Below are 20,174 nucleotides of genomic sequence, written 5' to 3'. Positions count from 1 at the left end.
CTCCTCCTGACTGGTTATGGTGTCTGCATCTAATCAAGTCTCTCCCTCCCCTCTGCTCCCGCATTCCCTCCGTCTGACCTTACAAGGAGAAGCAACAGGGTTGATGTCATTGAATGAAGAATGCTGTAAGAATTTGGGAAGAAAAGAGAGCAAGGGAAAGAGGTTGCAGTGTGAAGGAGGAGGGGTCTAACAGTATGCTTTATGTGGGGTCAGAGAGGGGGAGAAAGGGGAAAAAGTGGGGGTGGGGGGAGAGAGAGAGAAAGAGAGAGAGAGAGAGAGCAAAGAAATACAGTGAGCTTAAAACGAGAAAGAACTTGTTTGGATGGATGGTGTCATTGCCTTTCCAGGCTGAAAAGCACAGTGGGAGGGTTTAGTGTTGGAGGACGAAACAGAGAAAAAGTTACCATTGCAGACAAACTTGGACCAAGAATAAAAACAACAAAGGAAAGCAGTGGAAGTTATACATCTGATCCACACAGCAAGGTAAGTAACTTCATCTGTAATAAGTTAAATCAGAACAAAAGGTGATGGTGGGTGTATGTCTTACCTATTTGGAGGTTGATTGCTCCAGGTTGCCTAATAAGGTAAAGTCTTGTTGGTACATGTATGTTTAGGTCATCGATTAGTCTATTTTAGAGCAATGAACTACAGTCTGGATGTAAAGAATAAATTATTTATCCATTACAAAAGCAAATTTGAGGTGCATTTTAATGAAGATTTTCTATCCTGCTACCTTCTAAAAGTGATTGCAGAATTAGATTTGTCAATTTTTTTGTGTTATACGCTGGACTGATAAACTGTTTACATTCAATCCTAATTAACCAAACATATACTGGTATAAAGCTGAACAGGATAAATAGGTAAATAAAAGAGGTAAATATATATGTGTGCGTTGGTTAGATCATTTGCTATCAATTGTTTTGTAAAATTTTAAAAACAAATGTGGTAGATATATTATAATTTAAAAAAAAGCCATTGGTAAAATGAATGAAGCCTACTTTTTCTCGTAATTGTATAAACACACATTCATTAATAATGTTACTATCATCATCAGCTGTCATTGTGTCAGTCTGATGACTACACTGATGTTCAACGTATGCATGGGGTTGTGTAACTGTGCTGTGTAATTTTAACTTTACCTCTTTATATAACATTTTTTGTGTCATTTTTTATTTTCTTGCTGTAAGGTTTAGAGCCCAGGTTCCCAAAGTAGGGTACGGGTACCCCCAGGGATACACAAATTGTCATAGGGGGTACATGAATAAAAAATGAAAATTGAAAACTAGAATATAATTGATCAGTAGTAAGAAGCCTCCATGCATTGCCACAAATTACACATTAGCTGATTACCTATGGTTACAGATTTTTCTTCTTTTAAAAAAAATTATTCTATATTGTTCCTTAACAGGATAGGTAAAATTCAGATACAAATTTCACCGTCGGGCTACATTGTATGTCGTGACCCTATCTTAATATCACAAATATTTGGCGTCTCCAGGGACTTTTTCTTTCTTTCTAGAATTAGCTTTTGATAACGTTTGTTGTTGATTAGTGCACAACGTGAGAAGATTCGCCAGCTCAGATATTTTCATACGGCATTTTATTTGAACTTGATTTATACTTAACAAAGTGAAAGTATAGAATACAGTTGTTTAAGATTGTTTTGTGTGTGGTTATGATTTGAAAAATAATATTAACTAAAATATTTTCAAAATGTATTTTTAACAAGTATTTTTTATCATTATAAATGTATAGCCATTTCAGGGGACCCCATTTGAATTCCAGGCGCCCGCACATGGGGTCACGACCCCAAGGTTGAAAAATTACTGCATTACATTATTATGTTTTTTAAGTGTGCAGCGGTAGGTTGTACATGGCTTCAGGTTAAATGTCTGAAGGGGTACAGGACTTTAAGAAGTGTGGGAACCACTGGTTTAGAGCAAGTGTATCTTTCAGTCTAAACTTCCTCTTCCAATGGGCAGGGCACACAGTCACCATCTGGATCTGACATTTGAATAAAATAAACAGTAGCACAACCATGCAAATGTCACAAAGATGGTGATGGTGGAAGAGTACGTAGCGGAGTAGTAGTAGTAGTAGTATAAGAATAAGAGTAAACGCTGGTACGGTATCCAGTCTGAGCCCCACACTGCAGCTGATGGACACGGCCGATAAGGCACGGCTATGCGGAAGCTCCTCCAGGAAGCGCAGCGGCAAAGTTCACTGAGCTAAGTTGGGGGGCAGTTTGCGCTTCATTTAGCAATACAATATCATTGTGGATGACAGCACAGTCGAGACAGATTTTCTTCATCTCCATATGAGGTAGGAACAAATAAAAAAGCGGGGCGGTGTTCCTACTAGTCCGTGTTTAACCACCGAAACCCCGCGTACCGAGGCTTTAGCCTACAATGTGTTGAGAGGCTGTACACAGTCCGTGGCTAATGTTACCGTGAGTGTGGTGGGACTGTATAACCGCAGGGTGGTCACCGGTTGTTGGTGAGTATTTGTTGTCATTTTAACGATTATGGATGTACAGTTTTGGCCTTAAAGTCCGCTGACACATTAACCGGACTAGCTAGCTTGGCCACAGTCTTTATCGTGTACGCTAATGGGTCAAATCAGCCGTTGCTAAGTAACCTAGATTTTTATCGAAGCTGCAGCTAACTGGATTTTATATATTATTGTGCGCTATTTATGTGTCGTAACAAAAGTTACGAAAAGCCATCATCGTAGCTAAAAGCTTGTATATCTAATACCTCCGAGGGAGGAGCAGAAAGACACCATGGTGGGGTTAACATGTGGTGGTGAGATTTAAATTTTTTTTTTTTTTTTACACGTGAGGCCTGCGCTGTCACGTCTCCACCATTGGTACATTCCTTTCTGTGTGTGTTTACAAGAGTCTCTCTTAATACTTAATACTTTACTTGATTATGCTTCTAGTTCTAGCATTTTTCGTTAAAGCATTTTGTTCTGTTTGTAGTAACATAGTTAATATTTACCAGGTAAATCTAAGCAGTCAGTGTAAATGGGTACACCAGGACAAAATATAAAGGATCATAAATTAATAAACATATATGAAAAGCTAATTCTAGGTTAGTGACACAAATGCAGTTTAGCCACCTGCCCTACAAGTTTTATAAGTGTCTTTACTAGAACACACCTGAATCTAATTGAAGTTTTGCAAAATGCCTGATAAACACCTGAAATCATTGTGTTGAAGAGAGGAAACATTTAAATAAGGCCGTGGCTATTGATACGGAAACGTATTAATACACTGAAAGTCTATTCATACGCAGCGCCCGTCATTGGCCAGTTTAGGTCACGTGATAGGTGCACCATGTGACTTAAAGTTCCGTCAGTTTTATTTTAGGTTATATTTATTTTTAGCTACCCCGCTAACCCTTTTATTTTATTCCTAACCAGGAAATACCCCAAAAAATTCTTTTTTTCGTATATGTATTTTTAAAGGTGGATTTTGCCTTATTAAATATGTTAAAATGAAAAAAAAATATATTGCAAAAGCGGGATTCAAACCTACGACAGCAAAAGGAAGAATTGTTCAGTCAGGCACCTTAGCCCACTCGGCCGTCCTGACACAATGAAAACACAGGCACATTACGCTTATGTAGAAAAGGTCCGGAAAACTTACCCATAGTCCCGGGGGCTATAGATATTTTTCCGTATCAATAGACACTTCCTTTAAATAATCTCAACAGAATCCTTTGTGTTATTAGTCTGCGTCTGATAGGCAAAAAAAAAAAAAAGCATGATCTGTTAAGGTAATTTTATATTTTGGAATTCCTTGCGACATACTTATAAACAGCACACCAAGTTAAATGTAATAGTTTAATCAGGTTTTTAATGTTATGACATTAAAAGTGACTAATATGCATGTTTAGAAAATGAAAGGACACCGAAAGGCTCTGTAAACAAAACATGCAGCGTCCTCATAGAAATAAACTAACAATTGAAAACCAGAACTTTTTAACTTTGTTTATTTGGATCGTCATTTGCCACTTTTTTAAAGGCAGTGGTTATCAATACGTAACATGTATCAATATACCGGCATTCTATCTGTACGCAACGCCCCTCATTGGCCAGTTTAGGTAATGTGATAGGTGCACCACGTGACCTAAACTGGCCAATGAGACGTTACGCACTTGTACTTCCATTTGTATTAATACGTCAAATACATTATGGACTAATTAACCCTAACTCTAAATCTACGTTACAGACTAACTAACCCTAACCCTAAACTATTTTATGGAATAATTAACCCTAACCGTAGCCCTAACCCTAGCCTGCGTTACGGACTAATTAACCCTAACCTACGTTATGGACTAACTAACCCTAATCCTAAATTATGTTATGGACTAACTAACCCTAAACTATGTTGCGGACTAACTAACCCTAATCAAAAACCTAACCGTAACCCTAACCCTAATCCACATTACGGACTAACTAACCCTAATAAAAAACCTAATCGTAACCCTAATCCTAAACTACGTTACGGACTAACTAACCCTAACCGGACGGAATAGTCACGTAACGTCATCTTTTGTAAGGAGAGAATGCTGGTATATGGATACGTATTTCATACTAGGACTTGGAGACACTTCCTTTTTTTAAACGTCTCTTCCCGGGGCCCACAGTTAAATTCTTTTTTTTTTTTTTTTTTTTTTTGAACATTTTTGTCAATCATTCTTAAATATTTGGTACGATAAGTCATCACAGAAACCTCTTAGATATTCTTGTTGCGGTGATGTAATAAATGAAAATCATGAAATGCGGCAGGAATGATACTAAAAAGGTCTCGGAGATGAATATATGCTTAATGATTATAATCAGATTGAGTCGAGACCAACTTCCACCAGGAATGAAACACATCCAGGTTACTAACACACTCGCTTTAATATTGAGATTACACACAGCCCAAAGTGAGTGATTTGGTTAAAATATTACAGAGAGATGGATCATACAGACGCACATGATTGGGTGAATGAGTATGCCAAGTTTTGGCAGATGGATGACACTGGTTAAGGGTCTGTAGTTAAATTATGTTATGGATAAACACATTTTTTTCTGTTTGTTTGAAAGCACTGTTTTTGACTCAAAATAGTGCAATCTAAGTGTTTTAATCTTAAAACAATAAGCTGCTTCTTCTGTGTAGTTTTGCAGCTGTTGCCTTCCTTTAACCTTTATCACAGTTTAAGTGGAGGATGTTTTTGGATGTTTGCTGTGTCATTCTTGTAACTGAAATCTCAGACGGAGGATGACACTATATGACCACTGACCTGTGAGATCTGACAGTAAAGGGTTAATTGTCCTGAAATTAGTTTTTCCCTGGCCTACACACGCTCTCCCAGAAACTGGGTGTGTTTTCACTGTGAGAACAATGGAGAGTTTAATTAACAGACACTAGAGATACAATGCCTGGTGATACAAAGCAGGATTTTGTGTCAGTATTTCAGGTTTTTTGTTTATTAATAAGCTGTAACATAAATGGCAAAAACACTTTTATGGTTTTGATAAACTATATCATCATGTTGGGTTGAGCATTTGGGTTCAAAACAAGCCATAATAAAAGTATCTAGAAACTAAAGGTCAAACCAGTGAAACTATTTGTTTATGTTTGGAAGGTTTTGCTTCTCAGATTTTTTTAAATAAATTTTGGAATTTTGGATTGTACCCTAATTAGAGATTTTCCGATATACAACTTTTTTATTTCCGATGTGATACCGATATTGCAGCCTTGCCTCTCGGCCGATACCGATATTGATCCGATATCAGCATGAATCATACACACTTTAATAACTTTTTTCTTCACTTTTTTTTCTTTAATTAAAAAAATATTAATTACTATATTTTGTAGTGTGGAATGTTAGAAAAGGCTTGCTCAAGTGATGTTACTCAAACAGAGAATTGGTTACATGAATTTTAACCTTCAACATAATATCTACAGTATTCTACAATTGAATAAAATAAATAAAAAATGAATTGAGGGGGGGAAAAAATTGGAAATTTGAGTCCGATATTCGTTTTCAGGCTGATATCGGACCGATATTGATATCAGATCGGGACACTGTTAGAAGATTATTACTATACAAACTGAGTTCTTTAGTAATTCCAGTAAGTTCATTTAGTTACTTTTTAAAAATAATATGTTAAGGTTTCAATTATTCAGATAACTTTTTTCACCAAATTTGATCTCCTGACATGTTTCGACTGTCAGTCTTCCTCAGAAGTGCCTGATTCTCATATATTTATTTACTTCATTCAGCACTGAAATTCTCAGCACATTATCAGAACTGCAATTCTATAAATGTATAATCTCTAATAGAAGATACTAGTAAATAACTAAAACCTCAGGATTGTTGTTTTGTCTCAGACATCATTAAAAGTGTGGTTAAATTCAATCTTTAGAAAAAATATGTATTTTCCCCTTTTGGTTTATTTACACTTTGAACATGTAACAGTGCCACATTAAATTGAGTTCCACAATGATAACGAAACTGCTTGGTATTTAATATAGAGCGAATTTAAGCAATAACCCAAGTAATTGTGTAAATAATGAAATGTGAAATACTACCGTAATCGCACCAGGTACATCTTTTGTGCACTCATTTAGATAATATTTCCTATATATATGTATATTTGAATACTGTAGATGGACAATCGTCCACATACCGTTATCAGACTAAAATAGATTTTACTGACAGTTACTTGTCAAATCAATGTTTGAGGGATGAAAAAGGCCTTTTTCTACATCATGTTTGCACAGAGTTGCTATCAGATAAATCGCAAGCTCTGTCACTCATTGGCTGATGCTGGCCTGCAGGCTTCCTTTTAAATATTTTATTCCTGGTAAAAATGTGATTCATAGCATTGGGTTTTTTTTCTTTGCATTAGAATGTTTATTGGGAAAAGCTTTAAATTCAGAACATATATCCAATATGTTTTATTCACAAACGTGAATTAATAAAAAAGCTGTAGCTCATTCATGTGATCCACACTAATTACGTAGTCATATTTCTGACAGGTAGGTATTGGTGACTTTAATATTGGTTTATTATCCCACATATTTAGAAAAAACTAAAAAGTGAAGCCATTAACCTCAATGTGGATGTGTTGCATGTCTACAAATAGGCTGATTTTAAGCATTTGGGTGAGTTTGACAAAGACTGGGACAGAGTATCTCCAAAATTACAGTTCTGTTAGTTTTTTTAATTGTCTTAAAAAAAAGAAAAAGCATTGACGCTGGTACTAATAAGCTTATGTATGTTAAAATCTTGAAAATGGAAGCTTAAAAAAATCATTACAAAGTGAAGTAACGGTTATAGTCGTATCTTCAACTGAACACAGATTCAAAATAATAAACCTTTAAAGCAGCTTCTCCTTTTAAAGTCGACCTGTTAAAGGTACAAGGAGAAACCAAAATGAGAAGTGTGCCACAGAACATTTGCTATACTCTGTCTGCTTTGGTCTTGGAAGAGTTTAATGTAACATTTGCAGTGACTCTTCACATAAGCAAGTATAACAGATCACTGCTAGCTCTACCATCTATCAAGGTGGCTGATTGCTTTCACCTTCTGCCTGTGACTGTGAAAATGAATCTCTGATAATAAGAAATGAAACTCATCTGTGCTGTCCAGGTTTTCCGTCTGCTAAAACTTTATTCAATTGAACTTTATACAAGTTAAAAAGCTAAACGTTACAGTTAGTGGGATTTATGATCAAGCCTCATCATGTGTTTATAAGGGAATGGAATTCAGTTTCAATGATGTCATTTAACTTGTGAGTCAGGTAAAAGATGAATGTTCGACTAAGGGAAAATGGAGCATTAGTTAGATTATTCACTTTAATTGTTAGTCGGAACTTAGGGGGTTGGTGAACAACTTGGTTAACAGCATTAAAAGAACAGAGGAAATATGTGAAAGGAGACTGTGATCAGAGGGAAGTGGTGAAGGCCTGGAAGGTGATGTCATGGAGATGTTGTGCCAAAAATGTTCCCCTAGACTGAGGGTCTCTCACATATCAAGGATCAGGTTTCTGAGGAGGTTAACTGCTGGATGTCCTGGCCTGAGTGTGTATCAAGCCCCTCAGGACAGCAAAGCATATGACCTAACCACATGTTATCAGTATCAAGCTATTATTCACTATCCAGTGTTATTTGTTAGATAAGAAGTGGTAACAACACCTCAGTCAGAATACATAATTAATGTCTGTATGAGCACCGGTATTTCCAGGCGTCTGTTTAGAGTAGCGTACCCTGCTAACACGTGGATGCAAAAACCAATTTAAAGCTGAGCGTTTTATCTTCTATTCATTACTAAGTGAGTCTTGGTTAGTATTTAATAAGGTCTGAGCTATTTTCCACAAGACTGAACACCCTCACTTTCATATTTCCTCATTGCTGCAGGTATCAACCAGGTGAGACTTCCTTCTGGGCCTGAAAAAAGAATGATCACAGCTCATTGATTGTTCTGTGCCCCAAACAATCACACAGTAATCACACAAGTGAAGTAGAGTAAATAAAATTTATATATTAAGAAAGGGGTGTTGAAACATTGGTGAGAGTTTCTTATGAGGGCATTTTTGCAACAGCAGTACAGTTGTGTAGTCATCAGTGTCAGAGGTTTATCACATTACACAGTGCAACAGCTGACACCTCTGTATAGCTAAAGGGCGTGATGGTGTGTGTGTGGACATATATGGTAAAAGTAGTTTATCATCTCTAAATCCTCTAACCTAAAAAAAAAGCAGAAGCCCAGCTTTTCCCTGCAAGAGAAGAGGATTATGTCACACATTGAGGAGCTGTGACTTTGAATGTGAATAAGTATATCCTGAAGCACTGTGTACTTAGAATGACACCCATACTGTCCTTAGCTGTGTCAGATTTTATGATCAGCTCTACTGTGCTTATCTTATCTTGCTTTGTCCTAGAAAACATTTCCTGTTTATTACCACAGACTGTTCTTATAAGCCTCTAAAAGGGTTAGCTTCTCAGCCCCACCACCAGTGTAACAGGTACATCCTTTTCTTCATGTCATTAATTTTATTTTTCAATGTACAGGGAAGGTTGTGATGAAGGTTTTGGGAGCCTAATAAGAGGCAAAAGGATTTTAAGGGCGCGATGGTGGGAATCGGCAATCTTGGCAACACAAGCTGGTGACGGGACAAAATTCCATCCGTCACAATCCCAGTGGAAAAAATACCAGTGGCTAGAATCCCAACCTCTTTCAGCACAATGGATACAATCTCAGTGTTCAGTATATGTATGTACAGTTAGTAAGACTATAAAATAATGATACATATTTTTTACAACAAAACATTTATTACAGTTCTGTTAGGAGACTTTGTGTACCAATAAAACATTGGCACAGGAATACTTTTTCCAATAACATATTAAGGTTAATTTATTCAGACAACTGTTCTTCAGAAAATCTACCTTGATCCACATGTTTCGACTGTCAACTGCCAGTCTTCGTCAGAGGTGTCTGCTGATCGCTTTGATGTTTCCTTAACTTCCGCATAATATTTCTAGCAAGATTACTCTAGTAAGATACTTTTTGAATAATATGTTATGGTTTCATTTATTTAGACAACTGTTCCTCAGCAAAACCACCTTGATCAGTGGAACAGACATGTTTCAACCGTCAACTGCCAGTCTTTGTCAGAGGCGTCTGTGATCGCTTTGATGTTTCCTTAACTTCCGCGTAATGTTTCCGCCTCCTTTTTATGACAGCTAGGGTTTTAGATAGTGTAGGTTTGGTGTTGGCGTTTGATAATCTGATCAGTACTTTGATGTAGTAGACGCTTCTTGAGAATTGACAAGTCGTATCAATAAGATACTGAAACAGTCCTCAAGTCTTGACGTATGGCCAATGGAAAAAATGAAACCTGGGGTTTTGTCCACTTTTCTAAGGAAAGTTTGATAACCCTATTGAAGAGTTTTAGTTTTCTAGAATTTAATTCTAGTGTCTGTCCACGTGTGTGACCGAGCATGGTTTCTGGGTTAAAGCCATGTTTGGGGCCTGTGGTCTTCTGGGAAGCGAGTACAGACTTTGAAGAATCTCAGTCAGGAGACAAGAGCAACATCAACATTTGTTCAACCGCTGGCATGGTGTGAAGTAAATATTTGGCGTCTCTCTCCGTTTGACGCAGCTCACAGGAAAAAATGTTATGATAGTTGCTCTCGTCCCTGCTGCTGGTTTATGTGACAGTAAACACCCATGTGTTACATATTACTGTGTAAAAGGTGCTTTAGATCACCTGGCTGCAGGGAATTTGACAAACATTTCTCACACCACACTTAAAAGCATTAAATAGATCTGCTCTGTGAGTAACTATGTAAACATTGTTTTTCTGCTTTTTAAATGAAATTTGCTAGTTAAAGTTAGGCGTACGATTCTAGGACAAACTGAATTTCAGAATTGTCTTTGTAATTAAATGAAACGTGATAGATACTGTATTTGACTAAAAATTCTTCTAAATCCAATAGCAAAATTGATTTATAAAACTTTTAACGTGTATGTTCTGTTTTTTTGTAAATATGCACTTTGTTCACACTCGTAACAATAAGGCTCCTTTTGGGCCATTGCCCACACTTTGGACATCAGTGCAGTAAACAGTTATTAAAGTTACAGTCCTGTAATTTCAAAACATGACTGGACAAATAAGTTGTTCATGAGTGAATGAGAAAAAGCAAGAGGTTCATGCCGTACCATGGAATTAAATTCCTTCTCTTTAATAGTCAGCTGTTAAATCTAATCATTGATGTGAGAGAACATTTTTGCATTTTTTTTCTTTTCCATAATCCTTTTTTGTTGTTAAAATGTAAATCAATTACAGCAGAGTTAGTACATGTGTTGACGAGCTATTGACCTTCTCTTGATATTTCTGTGCAGATAAACACACAAAATGGAGGACTCAAGTAGCAGCAAGCCATTCATGGTGACATCCTCTCTGAACTTCAAGGTCACCACACCATCCTTTTACAACCAGCCAAAGAAGTTTGCCTCCGTGGCTCCTCCGCGGCCCAAAAGTCAGACCCCTCCCTCAGCTCCATCGCCAACACCAATAGGCACAGCTGTTATTGGTCGAGTGGGAGACCTGCCACCTCCTCCACCATCGCTCTGTGACGGTAATTTCATTATTTACACTTTTTTTGTAAATATTTTTTTCTGTTTGTCTGAAAAGCATTCAGTCCCGCTCCGTACTGCTCTTTATGCAAAGTGATGCACAGCTGAGTGACTAATAGGACAGGTCAGCTGTGTTATTTAGTCTCCCACACAAACCATTCCTCTCAGTTGTTTTCCAATGAATCTGGAGTTTGCATTAACACGCATAGTAAACATACACATTCCATCCCAGTTCATGCATGTTACATGACCAGTGGAGGTTGACAAAGAAGTCTCTCATACAAAGATGTTTTATGATGATTGCAATATGTTTATATATGTGTGTAATATGTATGAATAAATATTGCTTTCAATGAAAGATGTTATTTATTTGATAGAAATACTGAAAGTAAACATTATGTAAATTTGTTTAGAAATAACTTCCCTCAGTAATTTATACTAAAGACAATTGGGGGTGGGGGGTGGAAAGAACTACAATAATCAATTAATCGTGATTTTATTATTTACGCCTATGAATCGATTCTTGAATTTCCAAAATCGAATATTTACATTTTTCAAATTGTAAAACAAACCAGGCGAGTCCTCTTAATTTGGGTATTTCAATTATACTAGACATTCTTGAAGGTGCTGTGAGGTGTTATTCAAAAGAGAAGTCAAATAATTCAGCACCTGACTGAATGGAATCATTAGAATAGAATAGAATACACCTTTATTGATCCCCAGAGTGGAAATTCATATTTGTAGCATATAAGAAGAAAAAAATAAATACTAACATAGGATAATCGTGCAAAATGTAGAACATACATAAATTACAGAAATAAACAACAACAATGGAAGATCAATAATCAAAAATCGAATCGTTAATCGTTGATAATCGAAAATCGGTTTGTAATCAAATCGAGACCTCAATAATCTGAATTAAATTAAGCTGATTAGCTCTAAAAAACAGAATGAATGACTAACAGAGCTAGGCTATCGGCTGTGTTTTCAGTTAATGTGTTAAAAATTAACACATTAACTAGGCTGAATGACTAACAGCCTAGCTCTGTAAATATAATATATAATATAAAGAGACTGTTTTTGACAGCATTTCAAAAATTGCCTATCTTTTTTCAGATTTCCCTCCTCCTCCTCCTCCTCCTCCTCTGGATGATGACTTGCCAGCCCCGCCTCCTGAATGCCAAACCACCCCCCCTGCCTCTGACGCCCCCCCTCCTGCCTTTCCTGCTCCACCTCCAGTGGCAGAGGAGCCCCTTCTCCCAGCTCCCCCCCAGGATAGCACCTGTCTACCCACCTGTCCCTCTCCACCCCCTCCTCCTCCCCCTCTACCCAGCACAGCTACCAGTATTACTGGGACCCCTCAGGTGGGTTAAAACTAAGTATTGTCATTAAAATTCCATTCCAATTAAATACATTTGAAATGAATAAATTCTGATTCTAAAATGTCTTTTTCATGCATTCATAATGATTCATGTTTAAATGCTCATTCTGTGGACATTTGTCCTTGTTGTCTCCTATCAGAGATTTATGGAGAAACAGACGAGCTTTGACAAACAGCTCGACTCACTGACTGACTTACTGTCTGAGATGGAAACCAGAGGGCCGTTCAATCCAAAGGTATGAATGGTGATCAACTGTAAACATTTAGATTCATGCTGAAAACAGAGCCAAAGAACTATTGAGAGGAGAAGTGACATCAGGCGGCTGAGTCACAGGATGCCTGCTGTGGAAAAAGAAAAAAAAAATGAGTCAGAGGAGATAAAGTGAAACACGGAAGGTCAGTGGAAATAGGTGGGAGATATGCCAGGTTATTTCCCTCATGTGTTTAGGTTGAAGAAATATTTAAACAGTGTTGTAGTCGGAGTGCTGCAGACTAACCTTAAGAAAACAAAAAGGGAGATGGCTTTTCCTCAAAGCTGAGAGAGGACATATTCAGTGTAAAGAGTGAAACCAGTGTGAGGCCCAAAAATAGAGCGTGTTTTTATCTCAGGGATCCTGAATTGGGGCAGAAAATGTGGGTTAATTTTCACTAATCATTTATCAGAAAGACAAAGCACTTCCAGAGTTTTCTTTAATCAAATCACCTCACTCCATTTATTGAATTTGGCTGCTTGTTACATTTTATTATGCAGTGTTTCAAATATGAAGTTCTCTATGTTGTATTACTCAACAGTCAGAGTTGTTGTCGGTTACATTTTTCAATTACAATTACGTTTTCAATTTTCCATTTTCAATTACAACTCAATTACGATCACGTTGACTGGCATTTATTCAATTACAATTATTAAAGTCAATTACAATTAAAATTACAATTATTATTTTTCACTTGAAAGTCAATTGCAAGTACTTTCTCATTTTCTAAAGTTTAATCACAGTTACTGATCCTTTAATAAATAACCCAATAAAACGTAACCTTCCTCTTGTGTTAGCTTTCTGTTAGCATCTCTTATGATAATGGGTCAGTTTTAATTTTGACCAGCTGTAAAATACACTAAAAACTCTATCTATAATCCAATTTGTTTCTCATCTCTTGGTATTAATATTTTTGTTGTGGGCTTTTTACCCAGGAACTTGTAAATTACAGTTCTTATAGGATTTCCATTCCAGTTACAAAGTAAATTATCTGAACTTAATTACAATTCAATCATGATTACAACAGTGACAGATTGTTCCAATTATAATTCTGTCATAATTGTAATTAATTATAAATTATGCAATTACAATTATTATTGAACCCAACCCTGCCAGCAGTATTTTTTTTGTGTGTTCATGGCTCTCAGGCGATTGGGAGATTTTACAATATGTATTTTGTTTAATTGCAGTTACCAAACCAGTATTCCTCAGCACCAGTTCTAAAGCCATCAGCTCCACCCCCGACTGCTCCCAAACCGGCTCTGTCCTTCCTTCCTCCCCCTGAGATGGGAGACCGCCCACCTCCTGCTCCCTGGGCAGAAGAACTCAAAGCCAGAACCAACCGACAAGCCAATCACAATCCAGCACCTATTGTCTCTGCTCAGTCATTCGCTAAGGGACCCGCCGTTGCTCCAAAGACCGCCTTTGGTGGGCGAATGGCAACATCATCGTCCTCCCTGGCACAAAAAATCAACCAGAACCTAAATCAAGTGCCGACCCCAGTCAGCAATGTTTCTAAGCCTTTGCCTCCAACAGCCACCAGCTCTTTCCCTCCACCTCCCGCTGCAGCACCTGCACCACTAACAAATAGCATGGGTGCTGCCCCAACATCCAATCACATGACGAGTTCTCTATTTGCCAGCACAGTGAATGGAAACCAAAATTCCCCCTTTGCTCCACCACCTTCTCAGACCAAAACCATGACTTCTCCACCTTCATCTTTCATACAACCAATGAATACGACCCCTGCCTCGACGGTACGTTTCTGTATCCTCCCAACCAGACAGACACAGGAAGTACAAATAATTTAGTTTATCAAAGGGAATGGTGGACAAACAAAATGTTCTCAGGAGTAACCTGCTCAACCATAAGTAACATAACACTTCAAAAAGCCTATAGAATGAAACGCTAAATAATGCAAACATCTATTTGTGCTCTAATGGCTTCCTCTGTGTGTGTTTGTGTGTGTTCAGCCCTCACCCCCTGGCCCCGTCCCTATTCCAGGTGGTGGTGTTCCTCTGAACATGAGAGAGGTGGAGGAGCTGGAGAGGATGACCAAGGACTTTATTAAAGACATGGACACACACACACCAGTCATTACTTCTCCTCCCACAGGTAGATTTATACAAAGTCACAGATATGGGCTCATTTATGTCACAAAAACAGGATTTTTTTAAATGTGCCAGTTTTCTGAAATTAAATTGATTTACATTGATGAGATACAACAACAGTTACAGTTGATAGTATGTTAACATTAGCCTCATTTCGGAGAGCAAATATTCTTGTTAAAATGTAGAAACATAAAAAATAAAAAGTTTCATCAAACAAAAAAAATAAAAAGCTTTCTAAGATAAAATATGAACTTGTAGTTTTGGGGGTTTGTTTTTTTTACATTGAAGCACAGATGTCTTTTGAAATTAAATTGGTGAAATGGTCAGCATTTTTGGTAATTTATTGTGTGTTATCCACTAACTTAAGATGAACTAAACAAAAGTCCAATTCAACAAGAGAAGAGGATTAAAAATGGTATGAAAATAATTTCTATTATTACCTTGTTTTTTAAATTATTAATATTTACTGGAAATCATTCCTGTGTGAAATGATAAAAACTTAAAAATTTGAATTTTTTTTGTTTATAATTCTTGATTTTAATTTAATATAAATGATTTTTACATACCCTTTGCTCGACCCCCTGAAAACAGGTTTCAAATCCAGGAGTTGTAAACCTCTAATCTATAACAGCTAGATTGATGAACGGATTTGTGAACTAAATTTAATCTTATAAAAGATCTCATTTGTCTTTCCCCAGAGGTTTGTGGGAAATGTGGTGAAGGTCTGTCCCGCACCCAACCTGCAGTGCGGGCCATGGACAAACTCTTCCACTCCAGCTGTTTCAGCTGCATGAGTTGCCATCGCCCTCTGGAGGGCATGCAGTTCTACGACAGAGATGGTTCTCCACAGTGTGAAGACTGCTACATGGTAAGATAATACAAATACAAATACTGCATGTTACTATGTCAGCATATATATCATTAGTTTCTGTGACTGTACTGGAAATTAAATTTGGAATTTTATGTTAAATATGTTTTTGGAAAAACTCCATTGGCCTTCCATGTGATATGTTTCTATACTTCAACAGTTAATGCTTTATATACAGTAATTCATTGAGTTTACATTGCTCATCTGTTATTCAGTATGGTTTTGTTTTTTACTGGAGATATTGCACCATTACTTGCTGGTACATTTCTATATAATTAATTACCTATTTGTTAATGTTGTTTCTTTTTCTCTCTCAGAACTCCCTGGCAATGTGCTCTCGATGTGGGGAGAGAATCACTGACCGTGTGCTTAAGGCAGTGGGTCAGTGTTTCCATGCGCAATGCTTCCGCTGTAGCACCTGCTCATGCATACTGGAAGGAGCGCCCTTCATCACTGATGATAACAACAACCCGTACTGTGTCCAGGATTACCACAGGTGGCTGCTGCATCCTTCATATTCTTAATATTCTGTACACCAGACTAACCGTATAAGAACACTGTCAAGTTCCACTTTTACCTTCAAACTCATTTTTATTTGCAACAAAACATCACAATTGCAAAATAGATGATGAATAAATAATACATATTAGTGCTATTTGATTGCACTATATTTAAGATATTGAGGGGTATTTTGAATAAGGAACAAATATTGCCAAAGGTGTTGCTTATTTTCCCTCCATTAAAAGGCCACACGACTGATGCTCTTCTTACTGGGAAACTAATATTTGTGGGATTGATGGATGATGAGAGAACTGTAATTTCTTGACTGTAATGTGGCCATTGTCAAATTAAGTTAAGGGGTATTAGAGTGTGGGGATGTGTTTTAAAGGATAAATATAAATAAAAAATATGCGCACCTAAAATGTGCTGATAGTGGACTCTTTTTAACGCAGTCAGTATAGTTTAGTATGTAATTAAAGATGCAGTCTGAAGTGTTGCAAAGCTATCATGATTTCAGCTAGCAAGACCTCCTTTAAGCCCCACCCCTTCCTCCCCGTGCCATAAGCTATCGTCAAGGCTCTGTTCCAAAGCCACGCCGCCACATGCTTGATCACGCAGCTAATATAAAAATATATCCCCCAAAGCAAAAACAATTAATGAGGTGTGAAACAGAAAGACAGCAGGACTGTACGAGACATGAAGGCATCTGATTGGTTCTTTCCATACTGACCGAATGGCAGGGATTGGTCAGAGTTTTTAAAGGACTGCAGCTACAGAGCTCTAATTCTTTTTGCTCCTTTTTCTGAATTCATTATGTATTGACTACTCACAGGATGGAAGGAAAATTTCACACAGAATATTAAAAAAAATATTCTGAACAGGATTGCGGACTCCATCTTTAATAATGAGGTATTATATTATGTACATTAAGAATCAAGAATCCATTTGTGCATACACTAATAGTCCACACATAGGAACTCTTGTGCAATCACTCAGTCATAAAACATTTAAAAGGACACAATTGATAAAACAAAACACATGAATATGTAAAAATATAACATTACAAAATGTACAACTTACAAGAAAAGTGCATTAATAGAGAGCATAGCCTATTGCACAACTCTGAGCCAGTGTGTTACAGTACAGTGTTTAAATTGCAAATGCCTCATTAGTATTAATCATTGTATTGCCATTTAAACTAAATAATTATTTGAACTCTTTTCTAACTTACCGATAGAGGAAACCGGCAGCGAACTTCCTTTTTTCCCATTTGTTCTGCTGATTAGTATTTGGCTACCAAACTGTGACAGAAACAATTAAAGCGACAGAATTACTGCAACTAAAATAGGAAGTGTTTCTTCAGTTTTTTGTGCCAAACAGTAAATGTATGAAATCAATAGAGAAGTAAATAATTACTTCCACCTCCCACGATTGTTTTTGCAGGCGTTTCTCCCCGCTGTGTGTGAGCTGCAATGAGCCCATTATTCCAGCCCCAGGCAGTGAGGAGACTGTGAGAGTGGTGGCACTCGACAAGAACTTCCACCTCAAATGTTACCGCTGTGAGGCGAGTCATTTTATCCTACCTCCACTCATCTCATCCCATTGCACAACTGGATAAAAGACATACAAACTGGATGATTATTATGTTTTTGCAGGACTGTGCCCGGCCTCTGTCCATAGAAGCAGATGAAGATGGCTGCTATCCACTGGATGGGAAGATCCTGTGTATGAAGTGCCACACCCAGCGGGCCAAAGCGGCTGCTAACTAGTCTCGCTAATTTAGCATCGTTGAGTTTAGCTTTGAAACCAACGTAAAAGCACAGCATTCATTAGACTGCCATTTTGCCTTTTTATCGAGGGCTTCAATCAGCATATATGTGCAGGAGTGTGTGTATGAACGTGAGTCTTGAAAAAGTGTTTGCATGCAGACGTAGTGTAGTGTCCCTTTTCTCTGTTGACCTTGCTCAGCGCAGAGGTAATGTACTGCTCTGAATGAACCTCCCCGTCTATTATTCTTGGTCTTTAACTCTCCTGTGTAGCTTCTAATTGTATAGTATATATTTTGTGCCAACTACATGTTTACGCTTAAATTCCTACAACTTGCACAAAAACAGTTGAATTTGATAAACATAAAAAGTTGCCTTTCTGTACGTCTTGCCTAAATATTTGCTGTAGCAGCACAAACTGAGCTATTCCCACTTGACGCCTTGGACAGTTTTGTTCAGCAGGCTGGGGGTCTTTAGGAAACCCCCTTTACTCTGGTTTTACTCTTCTGACTGGCTGAGTAATATTTGAGTGTATCTTATTATGTGAGTAAACACGGTCAGTAAGGCATTCCTGCTTGTTTACGTGCTTTTCTATAATACACTCTGCTCTGATTGCCTTTTAAATTCAAGCAGGGCTTCAACACAAATGTTCATAGATTGTTGGTGATGTAATTTAATCACAACTTAGCATGTGTTGAGTTGGGTTTTCTGTGCAAAATGAACAAACTAGAACTAAAATGAGTAGATTTGGGTCTATTCCATGATGACAAGTCATTCTAAGCATGTCATTTGAATGCAGCACATAAAACAGATAGACAAGCACACATTCTATCACAGGCAGAATAGTTTGGATATGACATTCAGCAGCAGCATGGAAACAGGACCTATTGTGATTGTTGCACGGTTCCATAGTGAAGTAAAAAATAAAAAAAAACTTTCACTTTGACTCTGACGTCCCTGCATATGATGAACTTTGTTTAAATCCAACTAGAAAAATAGTTAAATGATGGATTAGGCATTCTCTGAAGTAATGTTATTTATGGACTGATTTTAATCTTTAAGTATTAAGAGTATATGTGTACCTCTGCAAAAAAAAAAAAACTGTCACAATAAGATAACTGTGGAGGCATTCAGACAGCGACCAAATCATTTGTTAGGAAAACCAAGATTTGTTAGAAATTTACTTCGTGTTTTTATGCAGATTTTTCTTCCATGTACTTTTTTAACCATGTTTCCATGGATACCACTATTCTTTCCATTTTTTGTACCTGTCTGAGTCATCTGTACTTCTTTTTATCACTATCATACTGTACTGTACTTATCACTAAATGCTAACATTTCAGTGGTTTTGTTTTTAAGGTGGCATTGTGCCTTCTTTATTGTGTTCTATTCATTCCATAATTAGCCTGATTTACAACCACAGTAATGATTCCAGCAATTAGAGCCGTTTCTAGTGCTTGCAATGAGCATGTCGCTGCTTAACAAATGATCACTAACAAATTATTGCAATAATGGTTTTGGCTTTGCACTCGGTTGGTGTAAGTCATTAATAGTGTAATTTCCTCTAGTGTTGAGTTTCCATTCTGCAACAGTGTTTCTACCTTTGTGCCCCTGGCCTTGTCATTACCATGAAATGATTAGTGTACAACAATGCGTTGACATTACATTGTGCATCATCATCATATTGTATTACATGAGGATGCCTTGTCTTTTCATATACATTTTTATATGTTTGATATGTGTGAATTTGTACATGTCCAAAAACTGTTACCCCCAACCTTTTCTTTTTTTTTGGCTGTATCAAAGAATAAAGAACAATGCTGAGTAAAGGAATTGTTGATTGTTTTGTTTTTTTAAAGGGAGGAAGGGACTTTTCACTACAGTTTGAGTATTTTTCCCGACATGTGTATTTATTTGCTACTAAATCTTCCAGTGTGTCTGCCCAGGCTTTGTGGGACGTCCTTCAAACATGTTTTCTCACGGACATTCAACGATGTCTTACACTGTTACGCTGTGACCCTCTGGACGTGGCCACGTGGCTCTATCAGTTGTTAACAGCCATGCGTTGCACTGATAATGACGACAGCAGATGTCTGCGTGTGTGTGTTCCGGTGTCACTGACCTCCAATGCAATATGAAGATCTGCACAAATGCT

At 37.3% G+C, this 20,174-nt stretch overlaps 1 protein-coding gene across 3 annotated transcripts; it reads left to right on the top strand.

Moving 5' to 3' along the window:
• The first annotated feature begins 309 nt into the window (after positions 1-309).
• zyx (zyxin) lies at positions 310-19,848 on the top strand. Of its 3 annotated transcripts, none has more exons than XM_028469771.1 (10): positions 310-483; positions 10,908-11,143; positions 12,258-12,505; positions 12,663-12,758; positions 13,964-14,530; positions 14,747-14,888; positions 15,583-15,752; positions 16,070-16,248; positions 17,697-17,817; positions 17,909-19,848. In XM_028469771.1, exons 2-10 carry the CDS (start codon positions 10,921-10,923, stop codon positions 18,020-18,022), a joined length of 1,860 nt encoding a protein of 619 aa, XP_028325572.1. In that variant the 5' UTR covers positions 310-483; positions 10,908-10,920; the 3' UTR covers positions 18,023-19,848. The 3 variants fall into 3 exon arrangements, with proteins under 3 accessions (XP_028325572.1, XP_028325571.1, XP_028325573.1); XM_028469770.1 differs by lacking the exon at positions 310-483 and adding an exon at positions 2,042-2,322; XM_028469772.1 differs by lacking the exon at positions 310-483 and adding an exon at positions 2,329-2,496.
• The last annotated feature ends 326 nt before the right edge of the window (positions 19,849-20,174 follow it).

The sequence above is a fragment of the Gouania willdenowi genome, chromosome 16 (assembly GCF_900634775.1).
Source record: "Gouania willdenowi chromosome 16, fGouWil2.1, whole genome shotgun sequence".
Classification (NCBI taxonomy): Eukaryota; Metazoa; Chordata; class Actinopteri; order Blenniiformes; family Gobiesocidae; genus Gouania; species Gouania willdenowi.
Note: the sequence above shows the minus strand (reverse complement) of the source record. Positions and strands in the feature narration are given on the sequence as shown.